At 50.6% G+C, this 13,607-nt stretch overlaps 1 protein-coding gene across 17 annotated transcripts; it reads left to right on the forward strand.

Moving 5' to 3' along the window:
• The first annotated feature begins 4,757 nt into the window (after nucleotides 1–4,757).
• Dnajb2 (DnaJ heat shock protein family (Hsp40) member B2) lies at nucleotides 4,758–12,998 on the forward strand. Of its 17 annotated transcripts, none has more exons than XM_006245280.2 (11): nucleotides 4,758–4,959; nucleotides 5,222–5,319; nucleotides 5,825–5,934; nucleotides 7,443–7,496; nucleotides 7,660–7,782; nucleotides 9,125–9,217; nucleotides 9,394–9,496; nucleotides 9,652–9,722; nucleotides 10,859–11,062; nucleotides 11,925–11,952; nucleotides 12,150–12,998. In XM_006245280.2, the coding sequence occupies exons 2-11, from the start codon at nucleotides 5,255–5,257 to the stop codon at nucleotides 12,223–12,225; spliced, it is 927 nt and encodes a 308-aa protein (XP_006245342.1). In that variant the 5' UTR covers nucleotides 4,758–4,959; nucleotides 5,222–5,254; the 3' UTR covers nucleotides 12,226–12,998. The 17 variants fall into 17 exon arrangements, with proteins under 17 accessions (XP_006245342.1, XP_006245343.1, XP_063123826.1 ...); XM_063267756.1 differs by having other exon boundaries at nucleotides 4,780–4,907; XM_063267757.1 differs by having other exon boundaries at nucleotides 4,829–4,980.
• The last annotated feature ends 609 nt before the right edge of the window (nucleotides 12,999–13,607 follow it).

A 13,607-nucleotide genomic window follows, 5' to 3' on the forward strand; every position in this document is an offset into this window, starting at 1 on the left:
CTTGAGTGATTTTATGGCTTTTCATATGTAGTTTCTTGTCATTGCCCTAATTCCCCAGCTAGGTTTAGCTTTGTGTGTTTGAATACTTATGAGCACGTGCTTCAGGATTCAGAAGGTACCAACAGCCTTTTGTGAAATCCGATAATATCTGATTCTCCTCTTGGCAGCTTCCGAACCTAACATTATTCTGGTTTATCTTTTTTCCTTTCTTCTGGGACAGGATCTTGTTATGTAATCCAATTTGGCCTTCATTTCCTGATCCTCCTGCTAGGCGCTGGCACTACACAGGTAGGTTCCACCACACCTGATTTTTTTTTTTTTTTTTTTTTGGCCTGGCACAGTGGTACATGACTCTAAATCAGCACCCAGGAGGCAGGCAGATCTCTAAATTCAAGGACAGCCTGGTCTACAGAGTCAGTTCCAGGACGGCCAGGGCTACACAGAGAACTCTGATACAAAAAACCAAATAAGACGTGCTTTAAGAAGCAATGTGTATTTGTGTGTGTCTCTGTGTGCACCTATGCATACCAGTGCCCATGGAGGTCAGAAGAGGGTATCAGATCTCTTGGTTGTATTTGGGGGCTACCTAGTGTGGATACTGGCATCCAAACACTGTCCACCGTAAGAGCAGCGAGGGCTCTGAACCACACGTCTCTCCAGTCCCTGTTTGTTTTTGACAAAACTTCCACTGTTTGTTCATTTTGTTTTTTATTTTTGGTTTGCTGAGTCAGGACTAAGTAGTTCCTGCTTTGTAGACCAGGCTGGCCTCAAACTCAGAGATCCTCCTGCCTCTGCCTCCTGAGTGCTGAGCTTAAAAGGTATATTCTGCCATGACTCCGGCCCCCCTCCTCCTCCTCCTCTCCTCTCTCTCCTCTCTCTTTTTTTTTTTCTTCAAGACAGGGTTTCTCTGTGTAGCCCTGGCTATCCTGGAACTCTTTTGTAAACCAGGCTGGTCTCCAACTCAGAGACCCACCTGCCTCTGCCTCCCAAGTGCCCAGCTTGAAGGCATAAGTAACCCCACTTACCACCTCTCCCACCACAAATGCCGGGCATAGCTGTGCCCACAGCCTTGCCTTGGTGTGTTAAGCTTTTTGAACACTGTCAATCATTCAAAATGCTTTCTTGGAGCTCTTGTTTAGAACTCTGGCTATGATGGGCCTGAAGATCTTTTCCTGAAGTAGAAGCCGGCATTTCCTCCTCTGTGACCTTTACTAATTTACAAAACTGCATTGGGTTTGAGGCACGGTGGCTCACAGCTGCAAATCCAACACCGGGGAGATGGAGAGGAGGATCAGAGTTCAAGGCTTGAGTTTAGAGGCCAGCCTTGGCTACGGCAGACCTTGTCCCAACATTCTTCGAACCATTTACCACTCTAGAGGCAGTAGGACCTGGGAGAATGGAGCCGATAAACGAGGCAGAGTAAAGACTCGTGCAATAGCCAATTTTATTCAGAGCATCAATTTATACTCTGAGGGTTAAGTCACGTCAGGAAAGTGTACAGTCACAAGGGCAAGCCGCAGGTGGTAGACGGGTCGCATTTGACAGAAAACGTTTTTCCATCGAAGCACATAAACAGAGAATAGGCAGTTGTAATGAATAATCTGAAATAAACTCAATCCTACCTGCTACACCCTGGAGGGGCACAAAAGCATAATCCTATGTTTTGAGGAAACTGAGGTCACAAGACCCTTGTCTTGGTTTCTTGGAATTTTGTAGCCAGCACTAAGAAATCTCACGTGACGCCGTTCTCCGACCATGCCTCCCCTCCCCCGAAATGGGTTTATGACAATCACACTGAATGCCGCAGGTATGGCACATCCACCTAGAATGTGCCAGACCCAGCATTTAATCCCCAGTATTACATTTTTTTAAAAGATTTATTTATTTTATGTATATGAGTGCACTGTCATGGTCTTCAGACACACCAGAAGAGGGCATCAGATCCCATTACAGATGGTTGTGAGCCACCATGTGGTTGCTGGGAATTGAACCCAGGATCTCTGGAAGAGCAGTCAGTGCTCTTAACCAACGAGCCATCTCTCCAGCCCCCAGTATTAAATTTTAAAAAAAAAGTTTGTCTTACAAAATCTTTGACTTTCTTTGTGAACAAAGAAAAGTAAGCCTTTATCTGCTTCTTCCATGCATTTTCCTTTGGTTTTATCTTTATCTTGTCAAGGTATAAATCTTTTTCTAGTGGTTACATAGCCCCAGGCTGGCCACTAATTTTGATCCTTCTGTCTCAGCCTCTGGGCTTATGCATATCCTTTGTGCATCCCCCACCACCCCTTTTTTTCCTCCTTTGTGTAGACAGGTCCTCACTCCTCACTCCTCACTCTGCAGTCCAGGCTTGTCTGAAACTCACTATCTAGGCTGGCCTTGAACCTGAGGCGGTCCTCCTTCCTCCTCCTTCCTTCCTCTTCCCTCCTTCCTCCTTCCTCCTCCTCAGCCTTCTGTTTAGACTTCAGAACATGCAATGTTTATTACGTGCACGTGTCCATATATGTGGGCTCGCCTGAGCCAGAGCACCCAAGTGAAGATCAGAGGAAAACATGTGGAAACTGGTTCTCTTCTCCCAGGAATTGAATTTAGGTCATCAGGCTTAGTGACAAGTACTTTTACCCCTGAGCCATCTGCCACCGAGTCACCTCACCAGCTTTTCTACTCTTCTTCATTTGAAAAGATTTATGTCTGTGAGTACACCAGAAGAGAGAAACTGGATCCCATTCCAGATGGTTCTGAGCCACCATGTGGGGGACAGAACCTCTGGAAGAACAGTCAGTGCTCTTAACCACTGAGTCATCTCTCCAGCCTGGCTTTTCTTAATGTCACATACCTGGTAGGTGCTAGACTGCTGTGTGTTGAGATGAGAAAATACGAAAACAGCAAAAACTTGGAAGATTTTGGAGTAATTTACTTACTCTTGGTTTGTTGAAACCAAATGTAAGTACTTGGCGGTTGGGTGAATCAGGACTCCTACTGCAAAAGCAGAAGCTTAACTCAAGTAAATAAACCAACAGCGAAATAAAGCAAAGAGAACTAAACTAAACCAACAATTTCCCGCCACTAGATCAACCTCAAATCAGCAACGTATGGAACTCACATCGATTCAGTCAACGCAGGGCTGGCAGCCAAACCTCAAACAGCAGCTTCAAAGGAGGTCGGACAGCCCTGTCCCCTCCCTCCTGACAGTGATCATCCGTCCTCAGCATGGGGACTGATACTTCCTCCTCCAGGCACAAGAGGCCGCTGCAGGACTCACGGCAGCCCACACCACACAGAAATAAATTCTTAGCCACCTTCGCCTTCATCTCTCTCTGCCTCTGTCCACCTACCAGTGATTCTCATTGACAGAACTTGTCTTGTGCCTGCACCCTTAGACCAGGAAGTCAGAGCCTCAAGGTTCTGTGGTGGATACCTCATCTCTCATTAGGGCTAAAATGAACAGAATTCCCTACGTGTAGGTGGGAAGTCTCCAAATATATAGGTAGGGGTTCAGAAGGTGGGATTCAGGAAAAGGAGACAAAATGATTGCTGCTGCCTTCTCTTGGGTGATGACCAAGATGTTGCTTTGATGAGATGTCCCCAGGTCACCTGTCCTGAAACCATTACTGCTTAGGTTACGTGTGACATCTGAAAGCATCACGCTAATAACACCTTCTATAAACCACGCTTGATTAGATTTTCAGCAACTCTAGGTGCTACCTATATTTAAGGAGGGAAACAGTCCTTGGAAGTTCCCAAGTCACACATCAGTAGATCGCAAGGTCAGGTCTCCCTGCTCTCAGAGACCCGAGTTTCCCAGTGGGTTCTGCTGACAGGCTGCTGTCTTAGCAGGGACTTGGGGGGGGGGAGGGGAAAGAGGTCACATTCTGTGTCGGCTTTATCCCTCCCCCAGTGCTGGGAATTGAGGCTAAGTAAGGACTGATGTCTGCTAGGCAAGCACTCTACCCCTAAGCTATAACCATAGCCTGACATTCTTAGTACTTTCTGGCAGCATCTATAAACAGAACATAGTATACTAATGCCCAGGAATTGGCCAGATGGAATAAAACAAGACCCAGTTCTGGAACGTTCCCTTTTTCCTGAGGTCTGAATCCAGAAATCATTTTGAGGTTGAATAGTTCTATTCAGGATCAGCTGTGGAAGAGAAATTTTGAGTCTACTAATTTCCTTTTACTAGGCTCTTCTACCTTACCCTCTCTAGGTCAAAAAAATGTTAAAAGTCTTCCAAGTATTATTTAGCAGTCCAACTGGTATTTTTTCAAGTCCGGATAAAGATTAAGGGAATGACAACCACCACACAATTCTTACCTTGTGGAATTTACATTCTACTGGGGGAGGTAGATGATCCTCAAATGTTAATTTGTGGCTCTGACAAGCGTGGAGAAGGAAATGCCACGAGACTCTATAAAAAGCAGGTCTGACCTACTCAGGAGAGCCAGAGCAGCCTCTTTTGAAGACTGGGGGCTGGAGCTAGGCTATGAAGAAGGGGAGGAGCTGGGCCCAGAGGAGACTCGTGAGTCCTGGGGGTGATGGCCTGTGGGGAGGGTACTCAAGGATCATGAAGCACCTTTAGAGGCCAGCGACGGGGGGCCAGCACCTGGCTTGCGGACCGCCCCTGTGCCTGTGTTTGAGAGACTGCGTCATGGCTGGAAGGATGTAACAGACTTCAGCCTCTTAAGTCCCACCTGGGAATGACGTCGCCTGGGTACAAACTAAAATAAACGGCTCCGCCCCCATCTCCCAGCAGCCCCTGCAGCGCCACCGCCCCCCCACCCCGCCCCCCTCGTGTGACCGGCCGAGCCGGCCCTCTCTGAGTCTCTAGTAGTTTCCGCGGCGCTGACGCATGCTTGCGCACACAACCCAGCCTGGCGCGTCGTACGCAGCCGCCGCGAGCCGGGCAGCGGGTGCTAGGCGGTTCCCCCGCGGGGGGCAGGGGCGGGACTCCGGGCAGAGGAGGTGCGGCCCCGTCTGGGTCAGGTTGGGGGCTCCGATCGGGTTACTGGTGTTAGGGGGTTCGGGTAGGGCTCCCCCCGCCTGCGGTGAGATAGCCCTGGGCATCGGCCTGCGGGACCAGATAAAGGCTGCGAAGAAGCCTAGTCACCGGCCGCAGGCGTGGCTCCCCGGCCGGATTCCACCTCGCAGTGTCTTCTGCCTGCCGGGGGTTGCGGCCGCAGGGAGCTGGGGTGCCTCGGTCGGCCTGACCCCTTCTCTCCCGCAGCCTGGAGGAGGGCCGCCTGACGGCTGAGTTGCCATGGCATCCTACTACGAGATTCTAGACGTACCGCGGAGTGCGTCCCCTGATGACATCAAGAAGGCGTAAGTGCCTCGGCTGTGTTACAGAAAGACTCTGACCCTTGTTCCCCGCCCCCCCCCCCCCCCCCCGAGTGCCAGGGGCCAGGGCTGGCTGAAGGGAGGAAGGAGACCCTTGGGAAAGTACGAAGACCAAGTCCAGCAAGGGAATTAAACCTGACCTTCTTTAGAGCCCCCTATGCACCCAGTTCCCCCTTTTCCAACTCCTACATGTGGGCTTGCCCAGGTTGCAGCGCTAAAATGTCCAGGTTCTATGGGGTAGTCCAGTGTCCCCATTCTCTGTGTGGCTATAGATAGCTCTATCGAATGAACCCCGAGAGAGGGCTTAGGGTAGGGGCTTTACACATCCCTGGCACACCGCAGGGAGAGAAACCCCTGAATACATAGTGGCAGTCTTGGGGTATTCAGGAATGGGGCAGTGAAAGGGTGTTGGGACTAAGCAGAGAGGGTGGTCAGATGGGAAGAGCCTGCTTCAGTCCCCTGACCCTCCCTCTGCACTCACTTCCTGCAGGTACCGAAAGAAGGCTCTGCAGTGGCACCCAGACAAGAACCCGGATAATAAAGAGTTTGCTGAGAAAAAATTTAAGGAGGTGGCAGAGGCCTATGAAGTACTGTCTGACAGTAAGGCTTGGGGTCCTGCAGGGACCAGCATGTCCCCCTGCTTCCATTCACTCTTCATACTCCTTCCTAAAGCCAAGCCTCCATCCCACCTCCTCCATGATTTTTATCTAAGGCAGCATTTAATTGCCTCTTCCTACAGGGCAAGTCATGCCTGTCTCCCAGATCCTGGAAAGCACTTGGGGTCCTGGTCAGAAAAGGCTACAGCTTTCCTGCCAGGCAGGCTTATCACCCCCATTTTATAGGCTGGTAAACTGAGACTGAGAGAAATGAGATAATTTGCCCATTTCTTGAGCTAGAATATGAGTCTAGGTCGGATAGGTGAATTTTTTTTTTCTGTGCCTAAGAGTGTACCTAGGGCATTGCGCATGTAAAGCAAACCGTAATTCCAGACCTAGGTCTGTCATTTTTTCAGAAAATGTTCTGACTAGACACGGCTCTAATTCCAGCACTCAGGAGGTAAGGCAGGAGGATGTTATGGTCAAAGGCCCTGTCTCAATAAGTAAACAAACTTCAAAACAACCACCAAGAGTGGAGGCGGTTGCTTTGGAGGCAGAGTGCTTTGGTAACGTACGCAAGGCCCAGGGTCTGATCCCTAGCCTCACATAAACTAGGCATGGTAGTACATGCCTGAAATCTTAGCAACACAAGATGGAAACAAGGGGACCAAAAGTTCAAGGTCTTCCCTTGGCCACATATCAAACTCAAGACCATCCTGGGCCCCGTGAACAGTATCTTTAGAAATACATTTCTTAGATGTGGGTGGTGGTTCACACTTGTCACCTCAGCACTGAGGAGGCAAGATGACTGCAGAGAGGCTAAGGACAGCCTGGATATAGAATGAGACCCTGTCTTAAATCACAAAACCAAAACCCACAAGCGATGCCTGAAAATATCCCCTAAACTCACTGTGCCGGGGATTTCAGGGACCTAGGGAGACAGTGGAGGACAAAGAGACCGTAAACTCCTCCTGTGGTCTATTGTTCTGGTCAAAGAAGACCAACAGTAGCCAGCTATGTGCAGAGACAGGTAACACACTGAGAAGAGTTTTCCAAAGAAGAGCGGCTCTGTCAGGGAAGGGTGGTGCATGCTTTGGTTGCACTCCTAGCTGGTTTCTGTAGAAGGGGCTTCATTGATTAGGGTAAGCCTACTTATAATAATATAGGATAATTAGTTGACATTTATTTACTTATCTGTGTGGAGCTGGGTGTTGAACCCAGGGTCCTGTCTTGTTCCTGTCAGGTAGGGTTTCTACCACTGAGCTCTGCCTCAGCCCCTAGCTTACATTTACTGCATTACGTGTTAGGTACTGAGCTAGGCAGTTTGGTGAGTTATGTCCTTTAATTCTTCCCATGGCTTGGAGTGGGTGCTATTAGCATATATGCCAGCTGCTGAAATCATGCCCCCAGGATACCCTGCCATCTCCCAAGTTGCATTTTCTGAAGCTTGTCCTAGCCCAGGAGGGGAGGGAACTATCCTAAAGGGAGGAATGACCGAGTCTCTTCTTCTAGAGCACAAACGGGAGATCTATGACCGCTATGGCCGGGAAGGGCTGACGGGGGCAGGTAGGTGGAGTGGTAGGTCGGGTGCCAGGATGGAAGGGGGGGGCAGGCAGATTCTTGCAGAGCATGCTCTTTCTAAGATTCCCGGCCATGCCTTGGGTGGGATCCCCTGGCTCAGGGCTGTATGTATACACTAAGCCCCCTCCTCATCCTGACTCTCCTCCAGGAAGTGGTCCTTCTCGATCGGAAACTGGTGGTATGGAGCCTGGCTTCACATTCACCTTCCGTAGCCCTGAGGAAGTCTTCCGGGAGTTCTTCGGGAGTGGAGACCCCTTTTCGGAGCTCTTTGGTACGTAGACTCAGGGTTGCTCAACTGCCTCCTCCAGCCTGTCCTCTGGATTCCTTTGGGGAATCTCTCAGGCTAGAGCCAGAGCCAGAGTTGGAATTTCACAAACAGAAGATTTGAGGTTGTAGGCCGGAGTCCAGGGAAAGCTAGGACAGAACCTCACACATGGCAGGACTCACGTGACACACCAGTGACACTTCACAGACTGGCCTTATTAAATGACAACAAGAACACATTGTTAAGCCTCCACAACAGCCACCAGTGGAACAAGACTCGAAAGCATCATGTGACTGCTGTGAGCACCATTACACATAACAACAGACACCTTTTTTTTTTTTTTTTTTTTTTAACGAATAACACGCGCCAAGAATTCTACATCCCATAAGACCTCTTGCAAATCCTGAGAGGTGGGCTGTTTTAACCCCTATTTCCAGATGAGAAAAAGGAAGCATATTAGTTACCTTAGGCTCACACAAGTAATTGGCACAACCGCCTGGCTAGGAAGGAGCCCAGTGGCAGAGGCCAGACTAGCATGTCCAAGACACTGGTTTCAGTCCCTAGCACCATAAAATAAAGCACGAAGGTAAATCTGTTGATTAAAAGACTCCTTCCACAAGCATGATTACACGTGCCTGTAAAAATCCCAGCACTGAGAGCTGCCCAGGACGGTGAACACTTCTAATCCCTGGAGGCAGAGGTACAAGGCTAGCCTGCTCCACATAGCAATTTCCAGGCCAGCCAGAACTATGCAGTGAGAACCTATTTCAAAACCCCAAAAGAACTTTAAACGTGGGAGATGGAGGCCCAAGATCAGGGCTTCAGGGTCATTTTTATCTTTTAAGTTTGAGGCTAGCCTGACCTACTGATACTGAGACCCTTTTTCAAAAAAAAAAAAAAAAGAGTTTAAAAAATTTGTAAATTGGGGTTGGGGATTTAGCTCAGTGGTAGAGCGTTTGCCTACCAAGCACAAGGCCCTGGGTTCGGTTCCCAGCTCAAAAAAAAAAAAAAAAATTGTAAATTGGCTCAGAGGTTAAGAGCACTGACTGCTCTTTCTTCCAGAGGTCCTGAGTTCAAACCCCAGCAACCACCTGGTGGCTCACAACCATCTGTGATGGGGATCTGATCCCTTCTGGTGTGTCTGAAGAGAGGGACAGTGTACTCACATACACAGAATAAATAAATACATCTTAAACAAAAAACAATAACCTTAAAGCATTTTGTAAATTTACACAACCCAGAACGGCAGACACCAGCAGTGCATCAGGTTGTGTATCCGCTTGATTTCTAGGCTTTAAGGCAAACACAGGGTTTTGAAGCAAGCTCCTTACCACTAATGTTCTTGCAGATGACTTGGGTGCCTTCTCGGAGCTTCAGAACCAGGGTTCCCGACTCACCGGCCCTTTCTTTACTTTCTCTTCCTCCTTTCCTGGCAACTCTGGTAAGCACTGTCCCTGTCCATTTTTGCAAACCCGGAGTCCTGGGAATTGGTTCTGTTTTGGCTAGTCTGGACAGGTTTGAGTGAGGCCCCCAAGATCCCTGGCTTTCAGTGACGGAGGTAAGTAGCCAAGTCTCCCTCTCATCACCTCGTCTCTGCCTCATCTGTCCCAATGCCAGATTTCTCCTCCTCGTCTTTCTCCTTCAGCCCGGGGGCTGGTGCTTTCCGCTCTGTTTCTACGTCCACAACCTTTGTCCAAGGCCGCCGCATCACCACACGCAGGTGAGCTCTCCTTTTGTGGCCATACAGGTGGAGGGGCTGGGGATGAGACACAGAAGCAAGACTATGTGAACATGGAGTCTTGCTCTGGCTACTGTATACCGTTCAGAGCCTGGACCAGTGTCTGGTCACTGACTGAACTGTGCCATCTTCCACAGAATCATGGAGAACGGGCAGGAGCGGGTAGAAGTGGAAGAGGATGGACAGCTGAAGTCAGTGTCAATCAATGGTGAGTGGTGCCTCCTTCTCCCTCCTGTTGGGGTTAGCAGGAGAAGAAGAGTCCATTGCAGCAGACTGCATCATTAGTGGGATGCCTTGGTTGCAAGGCCCTTCAGTCTGTGTGGTACTGGGCATTGAACCAGAGTCTTAGACATGCTAGGCAAACTCTACCTTCCAGCTGCAGCCTGAGCCTGCACTTTACTGTATAGGACATGCATGTCCACAGTGCCACCGTGGGGTTTCCTCTCCCTCTGTCATTTCCCCTCTCTGCATGTGTCTCATGTGTGTGTGATGTACACTCTGCATGAGCCCATGATGCACCTGTGGAGGCCAAAGGTCAATGTCTATCTATGATCTACCTACCTACTTTTGTTTTTATAAAAAATGTATTTATTTTTATTTATATGAGTCCATTGCAGCTGTCTTCAGATATAGCAGAAGAGGGCATGGGATCCTGTTACAAATGGTTGTGAGCCACCCAATGGCACTCGGGATCTCTAGAAGAGCAGTCAGTGCTCTTAACCACTGAGCCATCTCTCCAGCCCCCTCCTGTGTTCTTGACATAGCAGGAGTAAAGCCATGCAGATCCAGTGGTAGTGGCAGTTTTCTGTTTTGTTTTGTTTTGTTTTCTGAGTAGGCTTGGCTCCCTGGAGCTCACTCTGTAGACCAGGTTGACCTTGAGCTCCCAAATCACCGACCTCTATGTCCCAAGTGCTGGGATTAAAGGTATACACCACCACAAGCATATTCACCAGTTTCTATTTGAGAAGCCTGAGCTGAAGCATGTATAAATGGCCCCACTTCCAAATTACTGCTTACCAAACAAAAGCGATAAATCAAGTCAGGAATCAAAATCCAGTTCTAGAGTGCGAGACAGAGCCTTGTGCGTGCTAGGCTGCTTGGGTCAGTCCAAGAATCAGTCAGGGTGGCCAGCCACTTACCTGTCGACACTGTGCACTCCAACAGGTACTTTACACGGGCTATCTTTAGTCACTGGAACCTTTGTGTGTGTAGACAATCTCCTCATTCCTGGGTCGTAGACAGGGAATGTGCTGGATAACCTTGTAACCCAGTGTATGGGTGCCAGTCCCAGAGAGGCTGTCAGGGACCCTACACGGTGTTCTAACTTGGCTTTGGCCCTTGCAGGTGTCCCAGATGACCTGGCACTAGGCTTGGAGCTGAGCCGTCGTGAGCAGCAGCCTTCAGTCACCCCTGGGTTGGGGGTCATGCAGGTCCGGCCGACCTCTGTCTCTCGTCCCCCTGACAGCGACCTTTCTGAGGATGAGGACATGCAGCTTGCCATGGCGTACAGCCTGTCAGAGATGGAGGCATCTGGGCAGAAGCCAGCAGGTGGGCGGGGGGCACCGCAACGACAGCATGGGCAGCCCAAGGCCCAGCACCAAGACCCTGATGTGGGGGGCCTGCATAAGGGGGCAAGGGGCGAGGCAGCCAAAGTCAGCCCATCCTCAGAGGAGAAGGCCTCTCGCTGCCTCATTCTCTGAGAACCAGGCCGATGCTGGACTGACGCAGGTCCCAACTCAGAGTCCAGGTCACTGTCTGGAGTGCAGAATAGTGTGGCCTGACTTGCAGGATTCCAAACTGTCCCTCCACAAGTTTCCCTCCCGTGTCCACCTGTATTGTGGACAGATTTGTTGTACTCTGTCCAGGGCTGACAGGTCCCTGGGTAAAGCCCAGATTGGGGGGTGGGGGGACCAGTGCCTGTGGAGCTCAGAGGCACTGGTTGGATCAGACACTGCTAAAGGACATTAGTGGGTTTGGGGTGCCCAAGTCTTTTCCTGCCGTTTATGTTGCTGATGCTGTCGAGGAAGGAGGACTTGGCCTGGCATGCTCTGAGCTTGAGCTTCCCCCAGGGAATAGCACAGGCCGAGGAGCCTCTGCTGTCCTTGGCCAGATGCAGCCCTCCCGGTTTCTGTGTAGAACTGAGCTCTCACCCACTGTCTCGTTTCCCCTCTGGTGCTGCCTTCCTCCCACTCCACTCCACTCCGCAACGCCCACCCTTCGGCTGCAACGCTTGCTTTCATTGCTGCTTGGCTAGGTCTCCCTTCTCCTTCTCTTAGAAGCCCAGGAAGATGCTGGGGCCAGTGGGTCCATAAGATCTTCTGGGGAGGCTAGCTAGGTAGGGTGGAAGCCTCTCAGCCCTCCAGAGTCTCAACCAGAGTCAACTCCTCTTCCCTTCTTCTTGCTGCCTCAGCCTGCCCTGGCCATAGGACTAGGCAGAGGTGAGGCTGGCTGTCCCTGGAGAGGTGGGATAGGGCCAGGGTGACCCAGAGGGAGGCCTAGGTGGGGACTGTATTTGTACTGCCCACTCATCACACATCAGAGCTGAGGGGCTGGCCTAGGAGTGCATGCTCAGCTCCATCCTCTTCTGCTTGCAGCTGACCCTCTCTCCTGTCACCCACCCCTGCTCTCTCCCCAGATGTGTTCTGAGCTGGATATCCTGGATACAGAGTTGCTGCAGTTCCAACAGGACAGCGCCCTCCCCAATGTGCTAGGAGGGATCACTACATTCCTCTCCCTCATTTATGCTGAGTGTAGAGCTGGGGACTGGGGTGGCGGGTGGGGACTGAGTGGGAGGCATCTGTAGTCTTGGCCTCTTAACTCTCTTCCCTGGGTGCTTAGTGCTGTGTTTGGTGGACTACAAGTCCCAGAGTGCAATGCACCTTGGCCTCGGTTCTTATAGCTTTTATCCCAGGGGAAGAGCTGCTCAGTTACAAAGATGAGCTTCTTGGGATTTGTAGTTCCAACCCTGGCTAGTCTGAATTGGAAGATCTTGTCTTCCATTTTGTCCCTGGCAGGGGTGGTGAGAATTGTAGATGACCAGAACCTTAGTCCCTTCTTGCTAGACCCAGGTTGGAGCAAGCAGATTCATGTAGCATCTGAGAGAGGTTGTTTTCCCTTGCTAATGGGGCAGTGGACTGAGTAGATAGGGCGTGGTCCTGGACGGCTGTGGGCTGGCAGAATGTGGGAGAGAAGGCTGCCTTGGCTGGAGTGTGTATGGCAAGGATCGGCATGCAGAGGGAGTGTCGGACATATTGCTTGAATGGCTTTCTTTGACCTCTGACCTTGCTGCCCACTCTTTCTTATCATCAATTCATCCTCCATGAGCCACCTGTCCTCCTGCCTGGGGAGCCCAAGGCCAGCAAGGGGATTGGTGGAGCAGGCTGTGACCGGCCTCTGTAACACTGGGCCTCTGAGACCCATCAAAGCCAGATGAGCTGAGCTCAGACTGTGGGAAAATGGAGGCAAATAAAGCTGAGTTTTGAGAGCTCCGTGTCCCATGTTCCTCCTTTCCGTGATGGCTCGAGAGAGACCCCAGAACTACTAGATAACACTTCAGGCCTTACGCCTTCCTTCAGGCCCAGTAACTGGGGGCACAAAACCAGGTTATCCTCCCCAAATGTGTCATGTGATGAGAAAAAATGCTTATTATTGGCCTCCCTCCCAGGGCCCCACAACTAGGCTTACCTTGAGGGCTCCCTCTTGTAAGGCGACCTACTTTTGACTCTCTACAGCACAGCAAGGCCCACACTAAGTTAAGACTTGATTGGAAGCATGGGACTCAGGTGATGATGCCCAAGTCCCTCAGGAGTAAGCCCCTCCAGGGGATGTGATCCAGAAGCCACCCTCCCCAGTGACCAGGCCCAGGGATGAAGGAACAGGAGCTCCTCCCCACTTACCATCTCTAACCACAGGACCAGCACCTATGTGTTGTTCTGCAAGAGGCTGTGGCCCTGGCTCCCTCAGCCCAGAATTCACTGTCAACTTCAAAATCTAGAGTCAAAGGGCCTGGCAGACTTCTGGAAGCTAAAGCAACAGTCACCCCTGAGGGGATTCCAAGCCCCTATCCCGAGCATCTGCTGGGCCTTGCAGAAAT

This window comes from Rattus norvegicus, chromosome 9 (assembly GCF_036323735.1).
Source record: "Rattus norvegicus strain BN/NHsdMcwi chromosome 9, GRCr8, whole genome shotgun sequence".
In the NCBI taxonomy this organism is placed as follows: Eukaryota; Metazoa; Chordata; class Mammalia; order Rodentia; family Muridae; genus Rattus; species Rattus norvegicus.

Excerpts from the sequence above, each read along its gene's own strand:
- Dnajb2 (XM_006245279.5), top strand. The coding sequence starts at position 5,255 with ATGGCATCCTACTACGAGATTCTAGACGTACCGCGGAGTGCGTCCCCT. Across the intron at positions 5,320-5,824 it reads CCTGATGACATCAAGAAGGC|GTACCGAAAGAAGGCTCTGC; the intron begins GTAAGTGCCTCG and ends CACTTCCTGCAG. Across the intron at positions 7,783-9,124 it reads CCCCTTTTCGGAGCTCTTTG|ATGACTTGGGTGCCTTCTCG; the intron begins GTACGTAGACTC and ends ATGTTCTTGCAG.